Source organism: Oncorhynchus tshawytscha, linkage group LG16 (assembly GCF_018296145.1).
Source record: "Oncorhynchus tshawytscha isolate Ot180627B linkage group LG16, Otsh_v2.0, whole genome shotgun sequence".
Lineage (NCBI taxonomy): Eukaryota > Metazoa > Chordata > Actinopteri > Salmoniformes > Salmonidae > Oncorhynchus > Oncorhynchus tshawytscha.
In genome coordinates, this window is record NC_056444.1 from 48,950,979 (window position 1) to 48,972,496 (window position 21,518).

General features: G+C 46.1%; 1 protein-coding gene across 5 annotated transcripts in view; it reads right to left on the reverse strand.

Moving 5' to 3' along the window:
• baz2a (bromodomain adjacent to zinc finger domain, 2A) overlaps nucleotides 1–21,518 on the reverse strand; it is a 41,901-nt gene that overhangs the window by 13,078 nt on the left and 7,305 nt on the right. For all 5 annotated transcript variants that reach the window (XM_024375188.2, XM_024375189.2, XM_024375190.2 and 2 more), the window contains exons 4-19: nucleotides 9,417–11,585; nucleotides 8,271–8,522; nucleotides 7,740–8,141; nucleotides 5,689–5,749; nucleotides 5,378–5,486; nucleotides 4,991–5,092; nucleotides 3,774–3,999; nucleotides 3,528–3,589; nucleotides 3,360–3,425; nucleotides 2,618–3,268; nucleotides 1,745–1,959; nucleotides 1,468–1,542; nucleotides 1,167–1,335; nucleotides 1,018–1,080; nucleotides 733–877; nucleotides 29–630 (exon numbers count right to left, since the gene is read on the reverse strand). In XM_024375188.2, coding sequence (XP_024230956.1) covers nucleotides 29–630; nucleotides 733–877; nucleotides 1,018–1,080; nucleotides 1,167–1,335; nucleotides 1,468–1,542; nucleotides 1,745–1,959; nucleotides 2,618–3,268; nucleotides 3,360–3,425; nucleotides 3,528–3,589; nucleotides 3,774–3,999; nucleotides 4,991–5,092; nucleotides 5,378–5,486; nucleotides 5,689–5,749; nucleotides 7,740–8,141; nucleotides 8,271–8,522; nucleotides 9,417–11,585 — 5,369 coding nt within the window. The remainder of the gene's footprint in view (nucleotides 1–28; nucleotides 631–732; nucleotides 878–1,017; nucleotides 1,081–1,166; nucleotides 1,336–1,467; nucleotides 1,543–1,744; nucleotides 1,960–2,617; nucleotides 3,269–3,359; nucleotides 3,426–3,527; nucleotides 3,590–3,773; nucleotides 4,000–4,990; nucleotides 5,093–5,377; nucleotides 5,487–5,688; nucleotides 5,750–7,739; nucleotides 8,142–8,270; nucleotides 8,523–9,416; nucleotides 11,586–21,518) is intronic.

Here is a 21,518-nt window from a genome sequence, read left to right on the forward strand (position 1 = left end):
TGTGCAGGGGGCTGAGGTTGGGACTCACCTGCAGCAGTGGAGCGGCGAGGGCGGGCAGGGTGCTGGGGGTCAGAGGGAGGCGTTTGGGGGGTGTGCTGGGGGGGGTCTGGGGTTCTGTCAGAGAGGTTTTGTCACACGGCTGTTTGGGCAGCAAGTTGAACCACTGCCCCTGTTTCTCCGCCATCTCCTTCACACTGTCCTCTGGTTGGCTGCCTGTTGCTGGCTCCGTCCCGTTAGTTATGGCGCCCTGCAAGTGGCTGAGCCAGTTGTGGAAGGCGGACTGCGTGAGGTCTTGTGAGCCGTTGGTGGTGGCCTCTGGGGCAACGCTTGGCCCAGTCTCCTCCCCGCCGGACTTGCTGCTACGGCGACGGCGGCGACACTTGGCAGTGCGGAGGTGTAGCTCCACCTCTGGTTTGATCTTGCGGGGGCGACCACGGGCCCTGGGGCTGCTCATGAGAGAGGCGGTGCCAGGGAGGGGGTCCTCCTCAGGGGGGAAGGAAGTCTGAGACTTGGGAGGGAGAGGGGATGGGAGGGGGGCAGGAGGGGTTGTAGGAGTGAGCGTCTCCTCCACTTTAGGTTCCCTCTTCAGAAGAGTGATAGGCACCTCCTTCACCAGGATATCCTCTGACGCTACCAGACAGAGGAGAGATATGTTTAGAGTCAATAAAAATATGCTAAAGATCTTTTTTTGTCGGCTAGCAGAGGGTTGAGGGCAGGTTCTCTGTGACTCACCTAGGATCTCCTCAGGCCCCTCCACCAGCACCCCTCCCAGGTGGGGCAGGACCCAGTATCTCCGGCGGAACCGGTCCTGGCCCAGAGAGACCGCACGCAGGGAGTGGGACGACTGGAGCAGCTTCTTACGGAAAAACACCTGCCGCTGTGGAGGAGAGGAAATACTTAGGGCGACATTTTGCAAATATAAAAAACAACCCAGACATGCGCACACAATGTAGTTAGAATAGACACGACATAAAAAAACGAATGTGGAGGATGAACTGCAGAGTATGTTAGCCTTACCTTCGTTAGCTTATCGATCTGCCTCTCCAACTCTGGAACGCTGTCATTGGTGGGGCTGTCAGTCTGTGGAAAGGGCATTTGGTGAGTACAATATATAGTACATCTTCACCGCCACATTGAATATGACACACGCGCGTGCGCGTACGTACGTCGCCGAGTTTGGGCTCCTCCTTGGGTGTGCGGCGGCCCCTCTGCATGGAGCTGCTCCCTTGTAGAATGAGGTTCTCCTCCTCTGCCACCCTGGCACTGCACCTCCTCTCCTCGAGACACAGCTCCTCCTCAGAGCGCCCTGTACGCCGTGCTAGAGCTGCCTTCAGTCTGGGGGGAGCACATGCACGTCAGATCACACACATCAGATATCAAAACACACACAACATCAGTGGTATCACACACTCTCCTTCCACCAACTAAGACAAACGCTAAATTAAAAGGAGCCGTGACTGGCCTTACTTGCGCAATTTCCCCTCGATGATCCACTTGTTCTTTCTGTAAGTAGCCATGTTTTCCAGTGTGTTGTCAATCTCACTGCAATGCAAAAACATTCAAACAGGCATCACTTAAATGTGGGAAATTCTTTCCAGAAGGGGCTTCTTTTGACACATTTCCATTGTGGAAGATGTCTGCATCACACTTAGGATACTTCATTAAACAAATATCAGCAGTAATAGTAGCAAGGGCGTGAAGGTTGATAGGTAGCTCCTTAGTTTATCTGTATTGTCACCCTGACCTAATGACGATGTTGCTACCGTTGAGGACCTCCACCAGGAAGCCCAGGATGGCAGCCTTTGTGTCGGGGCCGAGGGCATGGAAGGTCTTGGTCCGCAGCACGTTGCACACCTCCATGTCAAAGCCGTGGGACTCCAGGAAGATTCGCAGGCCCTCAGACACTGTGCTGCGAGTCAGCTCCAGATCCACCAGCTTCTCCCCTAGGATCTTCACTGACTGGAGGGAGAAGGGAACTGGTTAATCTGTTGAACTAGGGTTTAACATGCAACTACATTTTTAAAATGGTAAACTATTGCTAACAGTGAAATGTCAACATGAAGACAGAACTTTTTTTGTTTCTTTTTTTTGTTGTAATTTTACCCCATTTTCTCCCCAATTTCGTGGTATCCAATTGTTGTAGTAGCTACTATCTTGTGTCATCGCTACAACTCCCATACGGGCTCGGGAGAGACGAAGGTTGAAAGTCATGTGTCCTCCGATACACAACCCAACCAAGCCGCACTGCTTCTTAACACAGCGCGCATCCAACCCGGAAGCCAACCGCACCAATGTGTCGGATGAAACACGGTGCACCTGGCAACCTTGGTTAGCGTGCACTGCGCCCGGCCCGCCACAGGAGTCACTGGTGCACGATGAGACAAGGATATCCCTACCGGCCAAACCCTTCCTAACCCGGACGACGCTAGGCCAATTGTGCGTCGTCCCACGGACCTCCCGGTCGCGGCCGGTTACGAGTCTCTGGTGGCACAGCTGGCGCTGCAGTGCAGGGCCCTTAACCACTGCGCCACCCGGGAGGCCCAGAACTTTAAATAAAGAAAATAAAAACAGGAACACCCATCAGCAAAACTAGCTCCATAGAGTCCACAACACACACCTGGTAGTATGGTGGCAGGCCTGGGTCATGTAGTGCAGCCTCCACCAGCTTGATGAGCAGATCCTGGACCTCGCCTTGGCTGTCTCCCAGGCCCAGGAGGCTCTCCTGCAGTGTGCTGAGGCTAGGCACGTCCATGGGGATGTGGAGGCCCAGCACCTTGCCATAGCTGTGTAGGAACTCCACCACAGTCAGGCAGTGGGAGAAGGCCACGCCAGAGAGAACCACGCCAGGGATCCGAGACAGCTCCGGAAGGGGCTGGTGGTCTGTGAGACACATGTCCTCAGTGGGCTTCTTCAGCTGCTCCAAGATCAACTGCTGTCTCTTCCTCTCCTCCAGCCGTCTCTGGGATTGGGCTCTCCTTTCCACCTGCTTCTTAGCTGCCAGGGCCGCCTGGGCTGCAGCCTCCGCCTCTGCCTGGGCCTTAGCCAGGGCCTTGGCCTTACTCCTGGCCCCCAACACTCTCTTCCCCTGGGCTACCCTCTCCTGGTCCGTCTCCACGGCCGGTAAAGGCACCTCAGCTTTCTTCTTCCTAGGGCCACGCTTTTTGGGCTCTGGGGCGGGCGGTTGTGGGGGGGCAGGCTGTGGGGGCTCTTGGTTGGCTGGTTCAGCCTTCACCTCCTCCTGGTCCTTGGTCTCCTTGGCTTTGTCAAGCTGAGCACAGGAAACACAGAAGGCGAGGGATTTATTAGATAAAGAGGAGACCGATTTGTGTTTTGGTCTTAAAAAGAAAGTAAATCCTTACCTTCGCTTGCTTTTTCTCCTGTCGGATCTTCTTGTTCTTGTTATTCTCCTTTCTTTTCATCCTTGCCTAGAGGAGAGTAACCATTTTACTTAGTGTGTTGGAAGCAACCTGGAAACACCACAAAGATGCAATTTTAGTCTTCAGATTTTGAATCTTGGTATACCATACCTTTCTCTTCATTTTCTTCTTGATTTTGACAAGTTTCTCCTTGTCCTCCTCAGTCAGGGCTTCTAAAAATAGAGATCCGACAGCTACATTCAAGACGTCAAAACCACAACCTAATACAAGCTTTTTGATGCAGACATATTCTACAATATTACGTTTCTGATCCCGTCTTGCCATTGAATCAGTCTGTATAGTGGCCTACATTCCAACCAGTGAACAGGCTCATTTCAGCAGGCTATGTCCACTCACCCTTGGCCTCCAGCCTCTCCAGCATTCTGGCGTCAACCTTGCTAAGCAGGTCCACCATCTTTGGTTTGGGCGGCCTGCCAGGCTTTCGGACTAGCCCACCCTTGGTGCGCCGAGCTCGGGGGCGGGGCTTCTCTTTGTTAGGGTTCGGAGGTCGGCCGCGTCGGCCCGTGATGGCCATGATCATGGAAGGCACCTCCTCATTGGCCAAGAGGCACCATTTCACTCCCTGGAGGAGATCATATGAAAAGATTTATGGGAAATGTGTCTTCTTTATGATATTACACCACAGCCCTATTCACATGGGACTTGTACAACTAGATAAAGTTGGCTATGTATACTATTCCACAGGATTTGTTTTTTCCTAATTGTATTTTTATTTTTTATTGACAGTTATGCCTGGAGTTTTTTTTCTTCTAAGCGTGAAGATATTTCATCAAGTCTGATATCTCGAGACTGGTTCACAAGTTTCTAAACCATCTTCGGTAGAGTGTCGCCATAATATTTGAATTGCGGAAGTGTGATCATAATCATTAGGATATTTCAGCGATCCGAGGTAGATGACGTCCTAAATGCCCCCCTGCCTTCAGATGTCAGCTAAACAGCGCACTTGATACGTGTTTTTAGGCTATGGATGAGAAAGTGAACTGTCATTTCCAAACGTTGGAGGTGACTTGTATGCTGCTTTGCGATTTATTAACCGCACAGGTTGCATTAAATAGGCACAATATCTTTTAATGATGCATTTGGCGATGTTCAATTCAATCGCAAAAAGCTGATAAACAAAAGTTGGAGTTGTTACTCTCCTGCCATGTAAAAATGACTGACATGGCAGATTCAGACTTAAAATACAGATTTGTTTTGTGCTCGTGCACACAACTACATTACCCAACCTCCCCCGGTAAAACTAATCCCGTCTGAATAGGGCTAATCCCGTCCGAATATGGCTTTTTTTTAACCTTTATTTTACTAGGCAAGTCAGTTAAGAACAAATTCTTATTTACAAAAAGCCAGGAACAGTGGGTTAACTGCCTGTTCAGGGGCAGAACGACAGATTTGTACCTTGTCAGCTCAGGGGTTTGAACTTGCAACCTTCCGGTTACTATTCCAACGCTCTAACCCCTAGGCTACGCTGCCGCCCCTGCATTGAGTTATTACTACAGCTATTTATGATGACAGATCTCTCAGCACAGACAACAGATCCATACATCCATACACACCTCAGCGGAGTCCATCTCCTCGTAGAAATCTCCTACGGGCATGCGGGGGCTGAAGCTGAAGTGTTCCCTGGTCACAGTGGTGTCCTTGTGCCTGTTCAGGTACTGAGGGAGAACAAGACCATGGGTCAGTGACAGAGCCGGGGAACATGGGAGAAAGCCAGGTCATAGGTCACCAAGTCACATGTTATCCACGCACCGTATGAGCAACTGACGGTTTAATGAAATAAGATCAAATGCAACTGCTGTTTGTATACTAAAAACATGTCCTCTTATAATTTCTGTGTGACGTGGTAAATGCCCTGCAGGAAAGATATCCCACTGTATCAAGAGATATTTGTAGCTGCTAAACTTCTGTGACAAAAATGTTTTACTCTAACTGCCAGTTACCTTGATGACTTCTGGAAACTGCTTAATCCTTCTCCCACAGGGGCTGTAGTACCAGGTCTCCCCCTTCAGCCGGTCCTCAGTCTTCCTGACTCGGACTTCCCTCCTCCAGCTAAAGCACCGATCAATAAAAAGTCACGTTAAGAGCCACATTCAACTCACAGTAGAAGGATCATAGTATCCCTGCAGTCGGATGAAACCGAGGAGTATTGTATTTATGGGTGAACACTAACCTGCACTTTCCACACATTTGAAATATTCGGCACAGAGACACACTAATTAGGGGAGCTTTTCACAAGGATATGTATCATTACCCATGGAGCAGAGGGAAGTGGACCTGCTCCTCTGTTGCTATCCTCCTCCTGGGGGTGTCACCTGTACAAGGAACAAAGAGAGGAGAATTAGATTTGTACAGAATTACTCTCATCCATCAACATCGGTTTAGAGCATGGTTCCCCACACACACACACACACACACACACCAAGTGAGCAAGCAACACCTGTCACACCAAGTGAGTTTAATTTTGGAAATCTGTTCCAAAAAAGTATTCCCATGCATAATAGGGAGATACTGTATATGTGGTCACATACAAATCAAATCAAAATGTTTTGTCACATGCTTCGTAAACAGGTGTAGGCTGAGAATGAAATGCTTACTTTACAGGTCCTTCACAACAATGCAGAGAGAAAAACCTAAGCAAGGTATGAAATTATTTTTTCTCTCGAATATCTGTTTGGGCTTCTTGTGTTCAATTTTGCAGTCTACAAATGATTTGTAATTATGTTCCAGCCACATGACGATCTAAAAAAAAAATTGTCCTGCAGATGAATCTAGTTGATTATCCCTGGTTTTGAGTTTATAATCATTGGGTCATAACTACACTGAACAAAAAATATAAATGCAACAATTTAAAATATTTGACTGAGTTACAATTCACATAAGGAAATTGGTAAATTTAAATGAATTCATTAGGCCCTAATCTATGGATTTTACATGATTGGGAATACAGATATGCATCGGTTGGTTACAGATACCTTTTAAAAAAAGGTAACGGCGTGGATCAGAAAACCAGTATCTGGCATGTGACCACCATTTGCCTAATGTAGCATGACATCTCCTTTGCATAGAGTAGATCAGGCTGTTGATTGTAGCCTGTGGAAGGTTGTCCCACTCCTCTTCAATGGTTGTGCGAAGTTACTGGATCTTGGCGGGAACTGGAACATGCTGTCATACACGTCGGTCCAGAGCATCCCAAACATGCTCAATGGGTGACATGTCTGGTAAGTATGTAGGCCATGTCAAAACTGGGCCATTTTCAGTTTCCAGGAATTGTGTACAGATCCTTGCGATATGAGGCTGCACATTATCATGCTGAAACATGAGGGGATGGCGGCAGATGAATGGCCCGACAATGGGCCTCAGGATCTCGTCAAGATATCTCTGTGCATTCAATCCTATTGCGTTCGTTGTCCATAGCTTAGGCCTGCCCATACTGTAACCCCATCACCACCATGGGGCACTCTATTCACAACGTTGACATCAGCAAATAGCTCACCCACACATACGCTGTTTGTGCCAGCGGCCATCAAAGGTGAGCATTTGCCCACTGAAGTCGGTTACGACGCCAAACTGCAGTCAGGTCAAGACCCTGGTGAGGACGACAAGCATGCAGATGAGCTTACCTGAGACGGTCTCAGACAGATTTGGCAGAAGTTCTTTGGTTGTGCAAACCCACAGTTTCATCAGCGGTCTGGGTGGCTGGTCTCAGAAGATCCCGCAGGTGAAGAAGCCGGATGTTGGGGTCAAGGGTTGGTAATGGTTAGACGTGGCCTGCAGTTGTTAGGCGAGTTGGACGTACTGTCAAATTCTCTAAAACGATGTTGGAGGCGGCTTGTGGTAGAGAAATTAACATTAAATTCTCTGGCAACAGCTCTGGGACATTGCAGTCAGCAAGTCAATTGCACGCTCCCTCAACTTGAGACATCTGTGGCATTGTGTTGTGAGAAAACTGCACATTTTAGAGTAGCCATATTGCCCCCCAGCACAAGGTGCACCTGTGTCATGCTGTTTAATCAGCTTCTTAATATGCCACACCTGTCAGGTGGATGGATTATCTTGGCAAATGAGAAATGCTTACTGACAGGGTTGTAGCATTTGTGCACAACATTTTAGAGAAATAAGCTTTTTGTGCATATGAAACATTTATGGGATATTTTATTTCAGCTCATGAAACATGGGACCAACACTTTACATGTTGCGTTTATATTTTTGTTCAGTATACATCTAGAGAAACAACAAGAACAAAAAAATATATACAATCATTTCTATTATTTCCAGAATCAAAATAGTTAGCGTGTTCATTACCAGCAGTGGAACTGTCATCTCCGTCATTGTCGTTATTGCCATCATTGGGTTTAGTGTTAACATCAATTTTCGCTATTTTGGGTGGCATCGGTTCCAGATTCTTGACCCTAACCTTCTTGGGTTTGATGGCCGGCGGGGTCTCACCACTGGTCAGACATGGTTCATTGATGGTAGTGACTGGTCCACTTTGACCAGAAAGTAAGCCTTCAGCAGAACGTTCAGCCTCTACTGTGACTGCTACTGATTCTGTCTTCTTTCTCTTTCTTGGTGGTCCCTTCTCCTTTTTCTCTACGACCTCTCCTTTCTCAAGCTTCTTCTTCTTCTTCCTCTCCACCTTTATCTTATCCACCTTTGGAGTTTTAACAGCGGACCTCCGCTGTGCTTGACCGGGGACCTGAGGAACTGGAGAGAATGATAACAGAAAGTCAGAAATCCTTGCTTGGCTATTGTACACAACTTTGTTGGCTCAAAATGAACTGGAGATGCACAGAAATATCATAAAGGAAAAAAGGGACAAAGAAGTTGGTTTACCAGGAGTGGAGGCTGCTGGAGTGCGTGGCTTCCTGGGTTTCCTTGGTGTCTTTTGGCTGGTGGTGGGTACGGCTGGGGCGGCTAAGGGCAGGAGTGGGGCTGCAACCAGGTTCCCCACCAGGGCACTGAGCGCCGCTGTGTGCTTGCCTTTGTCCATAACAGGGGGAGCCATGATACTAACGGCATTGGCCTTGGTGGTGCCAGCACAGTCAGGTATATCCTGGCCCTCCGACTCCCATTCCCCTTCAAACCCTGTCAAGAGGGCATAAGATTAAGGGTTAATGGTTAACAACCTCAAATTAACTGACAGTCACTGTATGTTGACAAAATAAGTGCTCCCATAGCTGGCTGTGATAAATAAGAGTTGATAATTAATCAACTCTAATTTCCAAGTCCCAACCAACAACTCTTCAACCATCTACCCACACACTATCTTACATAAAGATGCTACACAGGATTGAAAAAATATTTACGTTGTAATTTTAGAAAATGACCGTAACATACTGTATCTGCAGTAATAGTGTAATGATAGTGTTTCACAGTGTTACTTAACCACCAGCGTTGTGATTGGCTGTGATTTTGCATCCTGATTTCTCCTGCTGGAGAGGCATCTGTTGTCAAAATGGGAAAGCTGTTCTGACTATGTGGCTGTATCTAGTGGAAATCGCTCTGTCATTTCCTGGTTGCAAGAATTCTACACTCAAATTCAGTTTAAGTGAGAAAACAAGCACTTGGTTTAGGGAATCAATGTACCATCTAAATCACTGTGAAATTATATTGTCAATAACAAAGCATATGATTTGTACAGCTGTTTGAAGCTGGTGGACCAAAACCGAAAGTAAAAGGCTCCAACACAAGCATTTTTCACACATGTTCAAAACATCTAGAAGTGACTATGTTGGGATTCACAATACATTTCAGATCATTTGGGAAATTATTTTTTTTAAATCTAATTTTAAATCAATTTTAAATTATTATTATTTTTTTTTTTTTTTATAAAATCGGTCCCATAACTTGATTCAGATTTGTGCCACAGCTTACAGAGTAAGGAAACCAATGTGTCATTTTGTAATTTGGGTGAAATAACCCTTTAAGCTAATTAAATACAAACACAGGTTGTCATATCAACTATGGCAAGGATCTTACCTTTGTAGGCTGGGGGTGGTTTGGCAGGGCCATTTGAGCTTGACTGGGAGACGTCATTCTGGGAGGATTCAACACAGGAGTCCTCCATCTGAGAGGTGTTGTTCAGAGAGGAATCCAGCATGGACACCCCGGTGCTCAGGCAGCTGTCAATGGTCTCCTCTGCCTGGGAAGAGTCCTCCGTTTGGGTATCATCCAGCGTCAAGTCCCTGGAATCCTCCACAGAGGAGAAGCTGCTATCTATATCATGTGATATTTCATCCTCACGAGAGGGGTGATCTATGCGAGAGCTGTCATCCAATTGAGAGGTGACATCCAATCGAGAGCAGTCTTCATCCATGCGAGAGGTATCATCAAACCGAGAGGTTTCACCATCTACACGGAAGCTGTCATCCAATCGAGACGTGTCATCCATTCGAGAGTTAGCGCCAAGTCTAGAAGTGTCACCAAACTGAGATGTGTCGTTGAGTGACGAGTCGTTACAGGCGTCATCCTCTTCAGTAAAGCTGGTTTTCTCCATCCTGGTGCTGTCGAGGCACGTGGACACCTGCGACGACTCGTCCGCAGACTCCTCAAACGCTGACTCGTCCGTCTCACAGGTGTCATCCAGACCTCTTCTCTCCAGGGGAGAGTATGAGTGTCTCAGGGGGGCGGTGTCCATTCTCTCCGCACGCATTTTGTCGCCAAAGGAGTTCTCTTGGTCCTTGGGAGGCGGAGGAGTCCCAGGAATATCTGTGAGGGGTTTGTGTGAGTGTTTTTCAGATTGACGAGTAAGAGACTTGGTGGCATCCATCTTTGATAGTGTTCTAACTGGGTCGACTTTAGGCTGTGGAGAACTCGCCTCTAGTTTTCCAGGTGGTTCTACAGAGGGTTCCTTCTTGTTGCCCATGGCCTTCTTATTCCCCATGTCTCGCTCCTTTGGCTCAGCGGAAAACATGCATTTAGGGGCTTGTGGAGGAGCAGGAATGGATAGGGAAGGCGCAGAGACAGCAGGAGGGGTTGAGGGGACCATATGAAGAGCAGTCATCACTGCACGAGGCACAAACACCAAGGCAGGAGGTTCAGACATTGAAGAAACTCCGGGGGCTTGAGCTTTAGGGCCTTGACTTGTTAAAGGAGGCATAGATACCTCCTTTGGAGATGAGGATACTGCAGACGCAGACTCTGTGGAGGGAGCAGAAACTGCTGGGGGAGGAGTAGACACAGATCGAGGAGGTGAGGACACTGATATAGAAGGTGCACTGACTGCCCAAGGAGGACTGGGCACTGCTGAGGAATTTTGCCTTCCTGCCACCAAGGTAGTAGACAACACTGGGGGGGGGACAGAAACCCTTGAGGGAGGTGCAACTGCAGATATTGATGGAGTCCAAAACTTTTCTCGAGGAGCTCCAGATAAAGCTGTGGGAGAGGAAGTCAAAGGCGGTGGTCTGGATCCTTGAACCATCTGCTGAAGTGCAGAGATGGGCGCAGACATGGAGCGCGAGGGAGCACCCACCATAGTAGGAGTAGAGACCATCGCAGGAGGGGCAGATGTCATGGGAGCAGTCTGATGTGCCACAGACACTGGGGGAGGAGCACTGACTGGATGGGGAGCAGACACAGCTGGAGGTATAGAGGATTTGTCCAGGAGAAGAGGTGGTGCAGGTGGCTTGGGAAGAGTTACAGACACTGACGAGGGTGGAGATGCCACTGATGGAGGTGTGGACAAAGACACTGGAGAAGGTCTTGTGCTCATCAGAGGAGGCGAAGACAGCCCGGGAGGAGGTCCAAGCACAGGGAGAGAAGGAGAAGAGGACATGGGAGCCGCTGAGTTTCGGGGAGGCGCAGGACTAACAGAGAAGGATGAAACGACAGGAGGTCCTAATGTACCCATTGGAGGAGTAGACATTGCAGGAGGTGCAGAGAGCCTAGAATGGGTGGAAGGCACAGACACAGCCGGAGGATGGGACGACATCGAGTGTGGAGGCGCAGACTCCCTCGCTGAGGTTGCCATTTCATGATGCTGGGCCATTGGCTGCTCAGAGCGCTGGCAGTAGTCAATGGTAGGCCCCATCGGGGGTCCAGGGGGCTTGGGATGGTAGCTGTCGCTTTTAGGCAGCAGCTGGGTGACAGACGCCCTCTCCATCCCATTATAGCCTTTATCCACATCCTTAAACACTTCACTCATCCGCCCTAAGGAACAGGAACACAAACAGTGAGACCATTAGAAACGACAGAAAGACAACACAGCAGCCACAAGGTAACTCTAAGAGGGAATCTGGAGAGCAGATGGCGCTTTTAAAAAACACCTTGGGGACAATCTGCTGCATGCCAGCGTGCCACCTCAGTAATACAGCAAAGGCGGTAATATAAATAGTGGTTGTATCATTGCAAGGGGCAAGGAGTTTTTTTTATTATGCATTGTGGTGCACATTAGATTTGAGGTATGCCACACCCTATGGGTGGCAGTGGAGAATAAGGATGTGTAGGTGAGATATACAATTTTGGATGACAGTACATTTGACACTCTTCTCCTCCGCTCCTTACTGCATGTGCTGCCATAGAAATAAAATGAATAGAACAGGTGTCACCCACTCAAGTTAACGATGGCATAATAGGTGGAAGTCGGAAGTTTACATACACCATAGCCAAATACTCAAACATAACGATGATCATTATGGCCAAAGAGTTCTATTTTTGTTTCATCGGACCAGAGGACATTTCTCCAAAAAGTACGATCTTCGTCCCGATGTGCAGTTGCAAACCGTAGTCTGGCTTTTTTTTTATGGCGGTTTTGGAGCAGTGGCTTCTTCCATGCTGAGCGGCCATGATGTCAAGCAAAGGTAGGCCTTGAAATACATCCACAAGTATACCTCAAATTGACTCAAATGATGTCAATTAGCCTATCAGAAGATTCTACAGCCATGACATGATTTTCTGGAATTTTCCAAGCTGTTTAAAGGCACAGTCAACTTAGTGTATGTAAACTTCTGACCCACTGGAATTGTGATACAGTGAATTTTAAGTGAAATAATCGGTTTATAGATAATTGTTGGAAAAATTACTTATGGTATACACAAAGTAGATGTCCTAACCAACTTGCCAAAACTATAGCTTAACAAGACATTTGTGGCGGTTGTAAAACGAGTTTTAATGACTCCAACCTAAGTTGATGTAAACTTCTGACTTCAACTGTAGATGTTTTTTTTTGCATTGGATATATTTACCATATTATACAGAGACAGAAACATAAACCCTTTACCTTATCATAAGTAGACATGATTGCAAATGATTAAATCCTGCCGTACAGAAAAAAAACTGTTTAGTTACGAATTGAACTTTAAATTAATTGACTCTTCACAGGGAATATTGAATGATCTCCAATGATCCATCACATCTCCCAAAAACATTTAACATATCTCAGGCTTCCATGTCTTCTCCCTAGACCTCCTCTATGTCGGCGGCAGGTAGCCTAGTGGTTAGAGCGTTGGGCCAGTAACTGAAAGGTTGCTAGATCGAATCCCTGAGCTGACAAGGTAAAAATATGTTGTTCTGCCCCTGAACAAGGCAGTTAACCCACTGTTCCTAGGCTGTCATTGTAAATAAGAATTTATTCATAACTGACTTGCCTAGTTAAATAAAGGTTAAACATGTCCACCTCTTGAACATCAGACTCTAGGCCTCATCTTCACGGTCACTTTCCAACCTTGTTGAGGATGGCTTGTTGTCAGGCTCAAATTTGCTCAGATGGCCACCAATTCTTCAACCCTTGTATTGATCAGCCTGTTGCGTGCTTTGGTGTGTGTGTTCCCAAACAAGGACCATTTGCGCTCTGAGGTGGCTGATGTTGGTGGGATTTGGAGGATGATAGAGGCAACAGGGGAAAGAGCCTCAGATCCACAAAGTCCCTTCCACCGGGTGGTTGATGACATATGTTGGCGCAACTGCCATATTGCATCTCCATCCCAAAGCCCTTGCCTGGAAGTGTACTTCACCAGACTACCAAGAACCTTGCCCTCATCCAGGCCAAGGTGGCAAGACACGGTATTGATGACACCATAGGACTTGTTGATCTCTGCACCAGACAGGATGCTCTTGCCAGCATACTTGGGGTCCAAGATGTAAGCTGCGGCGTGTATGGGCTTCAGGCAGTATTCTTCACGCTTTTTGATGTATTTCAGAACTCCAGCATCCTCTGCTTGTAACAGTGAAGTGGGCAGAACAGTACGGATTTCTTCTCTTACATCTGCAAGCAGAGTCTGAATAACAGACAGGATGGCATTGTCTCCCTCAATCCGTGCAACGGTTGCTGCTATAGGTTTCAGGAGATTCAGGCTGCTCTCTCCCAAAATACATCATCCAGGAGGATCCGCTTGATGGGGCTGTCCATATCGGCAGACTGTGATATGGCCATTTCTTGGAGAGACTCCTTCCCTCCAGGAGACTGTCAAACACGACGACAATACCACCCCAATCGGTGTTGCTGGGCAGCTTCATCAAGCAGATCCTCCTGGATGATGTATTTGACAGCGGTTTGACAGCTGCACCATAGAGAGCATCCTGACTGTTTGTCACCTCCTGATATGACCGTAAGGCTCTACAGAGAGTAATGCGTACGGCCCAGTACATGGGGCCAAGCTTCCTGACATCCAGGACCTATAGACTAGGCGGTGTCACAGGAAGGCCCACATTTTTTTCGAAGACTCCATTCACTCAAGCCAGACTATTCGTTCTACTACAATATACAGTATTCTACTACAGTATACAGTATATACTATTCATTCTACTGCGGTACCGCAGTGCCAAGTCTAGGACCAAAAGGTTCCATAACAGCTTCTACCCCTAAGCCATAAGACTGCTGAACAATTAATCAAAATGGCAACAAGGACTATTTAAATTGAACCCTCCCCCCTTGTTTTTATACTGCTGCTACTCGCTGTTTATTATCTATATATAGTCACTTAACAAATTACCGACTAACCTGCACATTGCCTCGGTATCAGTACCCCCTGTATATAACCTCGGTATTGTTATGTCATTTTCCTTGCAGACCCTTTACTCACTACTTTGTTGAAGAACCTTGGGCAGCAATTGCAGCCTCGGGTCTTCATTGGTATGACGCTACATGATGGCACACCTGTATTTGGAGAGTTTCTCCCATTCTTCTCTGCAGATCCTCTCAAGTTCTGTCAAGTTGGATTGGGAGCGTCGCTACACAGCTATTTTCAGCTCTCTCCAGAGTTAGGACTCTGGCTAGGCCACTCAAGGACATTCAGAGACTTGTCCCGAAGCCACTCCTGCGTTGTCTTCTCTGTATGCTTCGGGTCATTGTCCTGTTGGAAGGTGAACCTTCGCCCCAAATCAAATCAAACTATTTGCCACACGCGCCGAATACAACAAGTGTAGACTTGATCGTGAAATGCTTACTCCAAGCCCTTAACCAAAAATGCAGTTCAAGAAGAAGAAAATATGTACCAAGTAGGCTAAATTAAAGTAATAATAAAAAGTAACACAATAAGAATAACGAGGCTATACTTTTTATTTTATCTAACCTGTATTTAACTATGCAAGTCAGTTAAGAACAAATTCTTATTTACAATGACGGCCTAGGAACAGTGGGTTAACCTGCCTTGTTCAGGAGCAGAACAGATTTTTACCTTGTCAGCATGGGGATTCGATCTAGCAACCATACGGTTACTGGCCCAACACTCTAACCACTAGGCTACCTGCCACCCCTATGTACAGGGGGCACCGGTACCGAGTCAGTGTGCAGGGATACAGGCTAGTTGAGGTCATCTGTACATGTAGGTTGGGGTGAAGTGACGATGCATAGGTAACAAACAGCGAGTAGCAGCAGTGTACGAGGGGGGGGGGGTCAATGTAAATTGTCTGGTGGCGATTTTTATGAATTGTTCAGCAGTCAAATGGCTTGGGGGTAGAAGCTGTTGAGGAGCCTTTTGGTCCTAGACTTGGCGCTCTGGTTCCACTTGCCGTGTGGTAGCAGAGAGAACAGTCTATTACTTGGGTGACTTTAGTCTCTGAAAATTTTATGGGCTTTCCTCTGACACCGCCTAATATATAGGTCCTGGATGGTAGGAAGCTTGGCCCCAGTGATGTACTGGGCCATTCGCACTACCCTCTGTAGCGCCTTACGGTCAGATGCCGAGCAGTTGCCATACTGAGGTCCTGAGCAGGTTTTTATCAAGGATCTCTGTACTTTTCTACATTCATCTTTCCCTCGATCCTGACTAGTCTCCCAGTCCCTGCCACTGAAAAACATCCCCACGGCATGATGCTACCACCACCATGCTTCACCGTAGGGATGGTGCCAGGTTTCCTCCAGACGTGACACGTGGCATTCAGGCCAAAGAGTTCAATATCTTGGTTTCATTCGACCAGAGAATCTGGTTTCTAATGGTCTGAGTCCTTTAGATGGCTTTTTGCAAATTGCAAGTGGGCTTACATGTGCTTTTTACGGAGGAGTGGCTTCCATTTGGCCACTACCATAAAGGCCTGATTGGAGTGATGCAGAGATGGTTGTCCTTCTCCAAGGTTTCCCCTCTCCACAGAGGAACTCTGGAGCTCTGTCAGAGTGAGCATCAGGTTCTTGGTCACCTCCCTGACCAAGGCCGTTATCCCCCGATTGCTCAGTTTGGCCGGGCAGCCAGCTCTAGGAAGAATCTTGGTGGATCCAAACTACGTCCATTTAAAAGAATGCCCAAAGTAAACTGCCTGTTATTCGGGAGCAGAAGCTAGAATATGCATATAATTTGTAGATTTGGATAGAAAACACTCTAAAGTTTCCAAAACTGTTAAAATAATGTCCTGAGTATAACAGAACTCATATGGCAGGCGAAAACCTGAGAAAAATCCAACCAGGAAGTGGGAAATCTGAGGTTTGTAGTTTTTCAAGTGATTGCCTATCCAATATTCATTGCACTTCCTAAGGCTTCCACTAGATGTCAACAGTCTTTAGAAAGTTGTTTCAGGCTTCTATTGTGAAAGGGGAGAGAATAAGAGCTGTTTCAACAATTGGTCAGGTTGAAAGCCTTTAGTTTAGTTTCGCACGCGGCCGTGAGCACGAGCTCCGTTCCCGTTCCAATGACAAAGGAATTGTCCGGTTGGAATATTATTTAAGAATTATGATAAAAAGATCCTAAAGATTGATTATATACATCGTTTGACATGTTAATACGAACTGTAATGGAACTTTGACTTTTCATCTGGACTTAAGTGCCCACGGTTTGTGCATTTGGATTAGTGAACTAAACGTGCGAACAAATGGAGGTATTTGGACATAAATTATGGACTTTATTGAACAAAACTAACATTTATTGTGGAACTGGGATTCCTGGGAGTGCATTCTGATGAAGATCAAAGGTAAGTGAATATTTATAACGCTATTTCTGACTTTTGTTGACTCCACAACATGGTGGGTATCTGTATGGCTTGTTTTGGTGGTTGAGCGCTGTTCTCAGATTATCGCATGGTGTGCTTTCGGCGTTAAGCTTTTTTGAAATCTGACAACGGTTGCATTAAGGAGTAGTTTATCTCTAAGGAAAAATGAAACGGTTTCCAAAGTGTTAATACATGCAGTCAGGAAGAACTATTGGATATCAGAGCGACGTCAACTTACCAGCACTACGACCAGGAATACGACTTTCCCGAAGCGGATCTTTTGTCTGAACCACCCAGGGCATTTGAACTGATTCCAGAGGCTGACCCAAAACAATGTCGCCACAGAAGAGGAAGACTGAGCGGTCTTCTGGTCAGACTTCGGCGGCCCGCACACCACCCACCGCTTCCGATTATATTACTCGCTAATGTCCAGTCTCTAGATTACAAGGTAGACGAAATTAGGACAGGGGTTGCTTTCCAGAGCAACATCAGCGATTGTAACATACTCTGATTCACAGAAACATGGCTCTCTCGGGATATGCTTTTGGAGTTGATACAGTCACCGTGTCACACCAACAGAAATAAACATGTCTCTGGGAAGAAGAAGGGCGGGGGTGTATGTTTCATGATTAACGACTCATGGTGCAATTCTAATAGCATACAGGAACTCAAGTCCCTTGGTTCACCTGACCTAGAATTCCTCACAATGAAATGCCGACCGCATTATCTCCCAAGAGAATTCTTTTTGGTTATTTTCATAGCCGTGTATATCCCCCCTCAAGCCGATACCACGACAGCCCTTAGGGAACTTCACATCTCCACTTCGCTGATCCTCAACACTGGGGCCCCACAAGGGTGCGTGCTCAGCCCCCTCCTGTACTCCCTGTCGACCCATGACTGCGTGGCCATGCACACCTCCAACTCAATCATCAAGTTTGCAGATGTCACAACAGTAGTGGGCTTGATTACAAACAATGACCAGACAGCCATATAGGGAGGAGGTGAGAGCCCTCGGAGTGTGGTGTCACAAAAACAACCTCTCACTCAACATCAACAAAACAAAAGGAGATGATTTTGGACTTCAGGAAACAGCAGAGGGAGCACCCCCCTATCCACATCGATGGGACAGCAGTGGAGAGGGTAGTAAGTTAAGTTCCTCGGCGTACACATCACGGACAAACTGAATTGGTCCACCCACACAGACAACGTCGTGAAGAAGGTGCAGCAGCGCCTCTTCAACCTCAGGAGGCTGAAGAAATCCGGCTTGTCACCAAAAGCACTCAACTTCTACAACCGTAAGGCTCTCCAGAGGGTAGTGAAGTCTGCACAACGCATCACCGGGGGCAAACTTCCTGCCCTCCAGGACACCTACACCTCCCGATGTCACAGGAAGGCCATAAAGATCATCAAGGACAACAACCACCCAAGCCACTGCCTGTTCACCCCGCTATCATCCAGAAGGTGAGGGCAGTACAGGTGTTTCAAAGCAGGGACCGAGAGACTGAAAAACAGCTTCTATCTCAAGGCCATCAGACTGTTAAACAGCCACCACTAACATGGAATGGCTGCTGCCAAAACACTGACTCAACTCCAGCCACTTTAATAATGGGAATTGATGGAAAATATATCACTAGCCACTTTAAACAATGCTACTTAATATCATGTTTACATACCCTACATTACTCATCTCATATGTATATACTGTACTAGATACCATCTACTGCATCTTGCCTATGCCGTTCTGTACCATCACTCATTCAGATATCTTTATGTACATATTATTTATCCCTTTACACTTGTGTGTATACGATTGTAGTTGTGAAATTGTTAGGTTAGATTACTCGTTGTTTATTACTGCATTGTCGGAACTAGAAGCACAAGCATTTTGCTACACTCGCATTAACATCTGCTGACCATGAGTATGTGACAAATCAATTTGATTTGATTTTGAGGGTGGTGCGGTCTGCACAACGCATCACCGGGGTCAAACTACCTGCATTCCAGTACACATCACAGACAAACTGAATTGGTCCACCCACACAGACAGCATCGTGAAGAAGGCGCAGCAGCGCCTCTTCAACCTCAGGAGGCTGAAGAAATTTGGCTTGTCACCAAAAGCACTCACAAACTTCTACAGATGCACAATCGAGAGCATCCTGTCGGGCTGTATCACCGCCTGGAACGGCAACTGCTCCGCCCACAACCGTAAGGCTCTCCAGAGGGTAGTGAGGTCTGCACAACGCATCACCGGGGGCAAACTTCCTGCCCTCCAGGACACCTACACCACCCGATGTCACAGGAAGGCCATAAAGATCATCAAGGACAACAACCACCCAAGCCTCTGCCTGTTCACCCCACTACCATCCAGAAGGCGAGGTCAGTACAGGTGCATCAAAGCTGTGACCGAGAGAAAGAAAAAAAGCTTCTATCTCAAGGCCATCAGGCTGTTAAACATCCATCACTAACACAGAGAGGCTTCTGCCCACAAACTTGAGTTCCTAGGCCACTTTAATGGATCACTAGTCACTTTAATAATGTTTATACTGTATTTTATACCATCTATTGAGTCTTGCCTATGCCGCTCTGTCATTGCTCATCCACACATTTATATTTTCTTATTCCAGTCCTTTACCTAGATGTGTGTATTAGGTAATTGTTGTGTAATTGTTAGATTACTTGTTAGATATTGCTGCACTGTCGGAACTAGAAGCACAAGCATTTCGCTACACTCGCAACAACATCTACTAACCATGTGTATGTGAACAATAAAATTTGATTTGATTTTGTGTGCCTTTCCAAATCATGCCCAATCAATTGAATTTACCACAGGTGGACTCCAATCAAGTTGTAGAAACATATCAAGGATGATCAATGGAAACAGGATGCACCCGAGTTCAATTTTGAGCAAACGGTCTAAATACTAATGTAAATAAGGTATTTCTGTAAACAACAATTACTTGTTTTCGCTTTGTCATTAAGGGGTATTGTGTGTAGATTGATGGGGGTATTTGATCCATTTCAGAATAAGTAACTAAAGTTACTTTGAAAAAGTATTTCACTAAAATCCAAACTGTGAAAAAAAAGTCCATATTTAAATCTAAAATGTCACAAAAATTGCAAGAACAAATCACTATGGGGTTCATATGTTAAGAATAGAGGTCGACAGATTAATCGGAATGGCCGATTAATTAGGGCCGATTTCAAGTTTTCATAACAATCGGTAATCTGCATTTTTGGGCACCGATCATGGCCGATTACATTGCACTACACGAGGAGACTGCATGGCAGGCTGACTACCTGTTATGCGAGTGCAGCAAGGAGCCACGGTAAGGTGCTAGCTAGCATTAAACGTATCTTATAAAAAACAATCAATCTTAACATAATCACTAGTTAACTACACATGGTTGATGATATTACTAGTTTACCTAGCATGTCCTGCGTTGCATATAATCGATGCAGTGCCTTTCATTTATCATTGAATCATACCCGACTTCGCCAAACAGGTGATTTAACAAGCGCATTCGCGAAAAAAACACTGTCGTTGCACCAATGTGTACCTAACCCTAAACATCAATTCCTTTCTTAAAATCAATACACAAGTATATGTTTTTAAAACTGCATGTTTAGTTAATATTGCCTGCTAACATGAATTTCTTTTAACTAGGGAAATTGTCACTTCCCTTGCGTTCTGTGCAACAGGGTCAGGGTATATGCAGCAGTTTGGGCCACCTGGCTCGTTGCGAACTGTGTGAAGACAATTTCTATCCTAACAAGACAACCAACTTCACCAAACAGGGGATGATTTAACAAAAGGTCATTTACGAAAAAAGCACAATCGATGCACGAATGTACCTAACCATAAACATCAATGCCTTTCTTAAAATCAATAGACAGAAGTATATTTTTTTAAACCTGCATATTTAGTTAATATGGTCGAATCCGGAAACTATCATCTCGAAAACAAAACATTTATTCTTTCAGTGAAATACGGAACCGTTACGTATTTTATCTAAATATTCCTGTTACATTGTACAACCTTCAATGTTATGTCATAATTATGTACAATTTGGGCAAATTAGTTCGCAACGAGCCAGGCGGCCCAAACTGTTGCATATACCCTGACTCTGCGTACAATGAACGCAAGAGAAGTGACACAATTTCCCTAGTTTAATATTGCCTGCTAACCTGGATTTCTTTTAATGACATAAGGCTCTTATTTCTGTTTGTTATTATGTTATAATTAAGTCTATGATTTGATATTTGATAGAGCAGTCTGACTGAGCGATGGTAGGCACCAGCAGGCTCGTAAGCATTCATTCAAACAGCGGGACGCGCGCTAATAGCGTTTCAAACATCACTCGCTCTGAGACTTGGTGTGGTTGTTCCCCTTGCTCTGCATGGGTAATAATGCGTCGAGGGTGGCTGTTGTCGATGTGTTCCTGGTTCAAGCCCAGGTAGGAGCGAGGAGAGGGACGGAAGCTATACTGTTACACTGGCAATACTAAAGTGCCTATAAGAACATCCAATAGTCAAAGGTATATGAAATACAAATCATATAGAGAGAAATAGTCCTATAATTCCTATAATAACTACAACCTTAAACTTCTTACCTGGGAATATTGAAGATTCATGTTAAAAGGAACCACCAGCTTTCATATGTTCTCATGTTCTGAGCAAAGAAATTAAACGTTAGCTTTGTTACATGGCACATATTGCAATTTTACACTG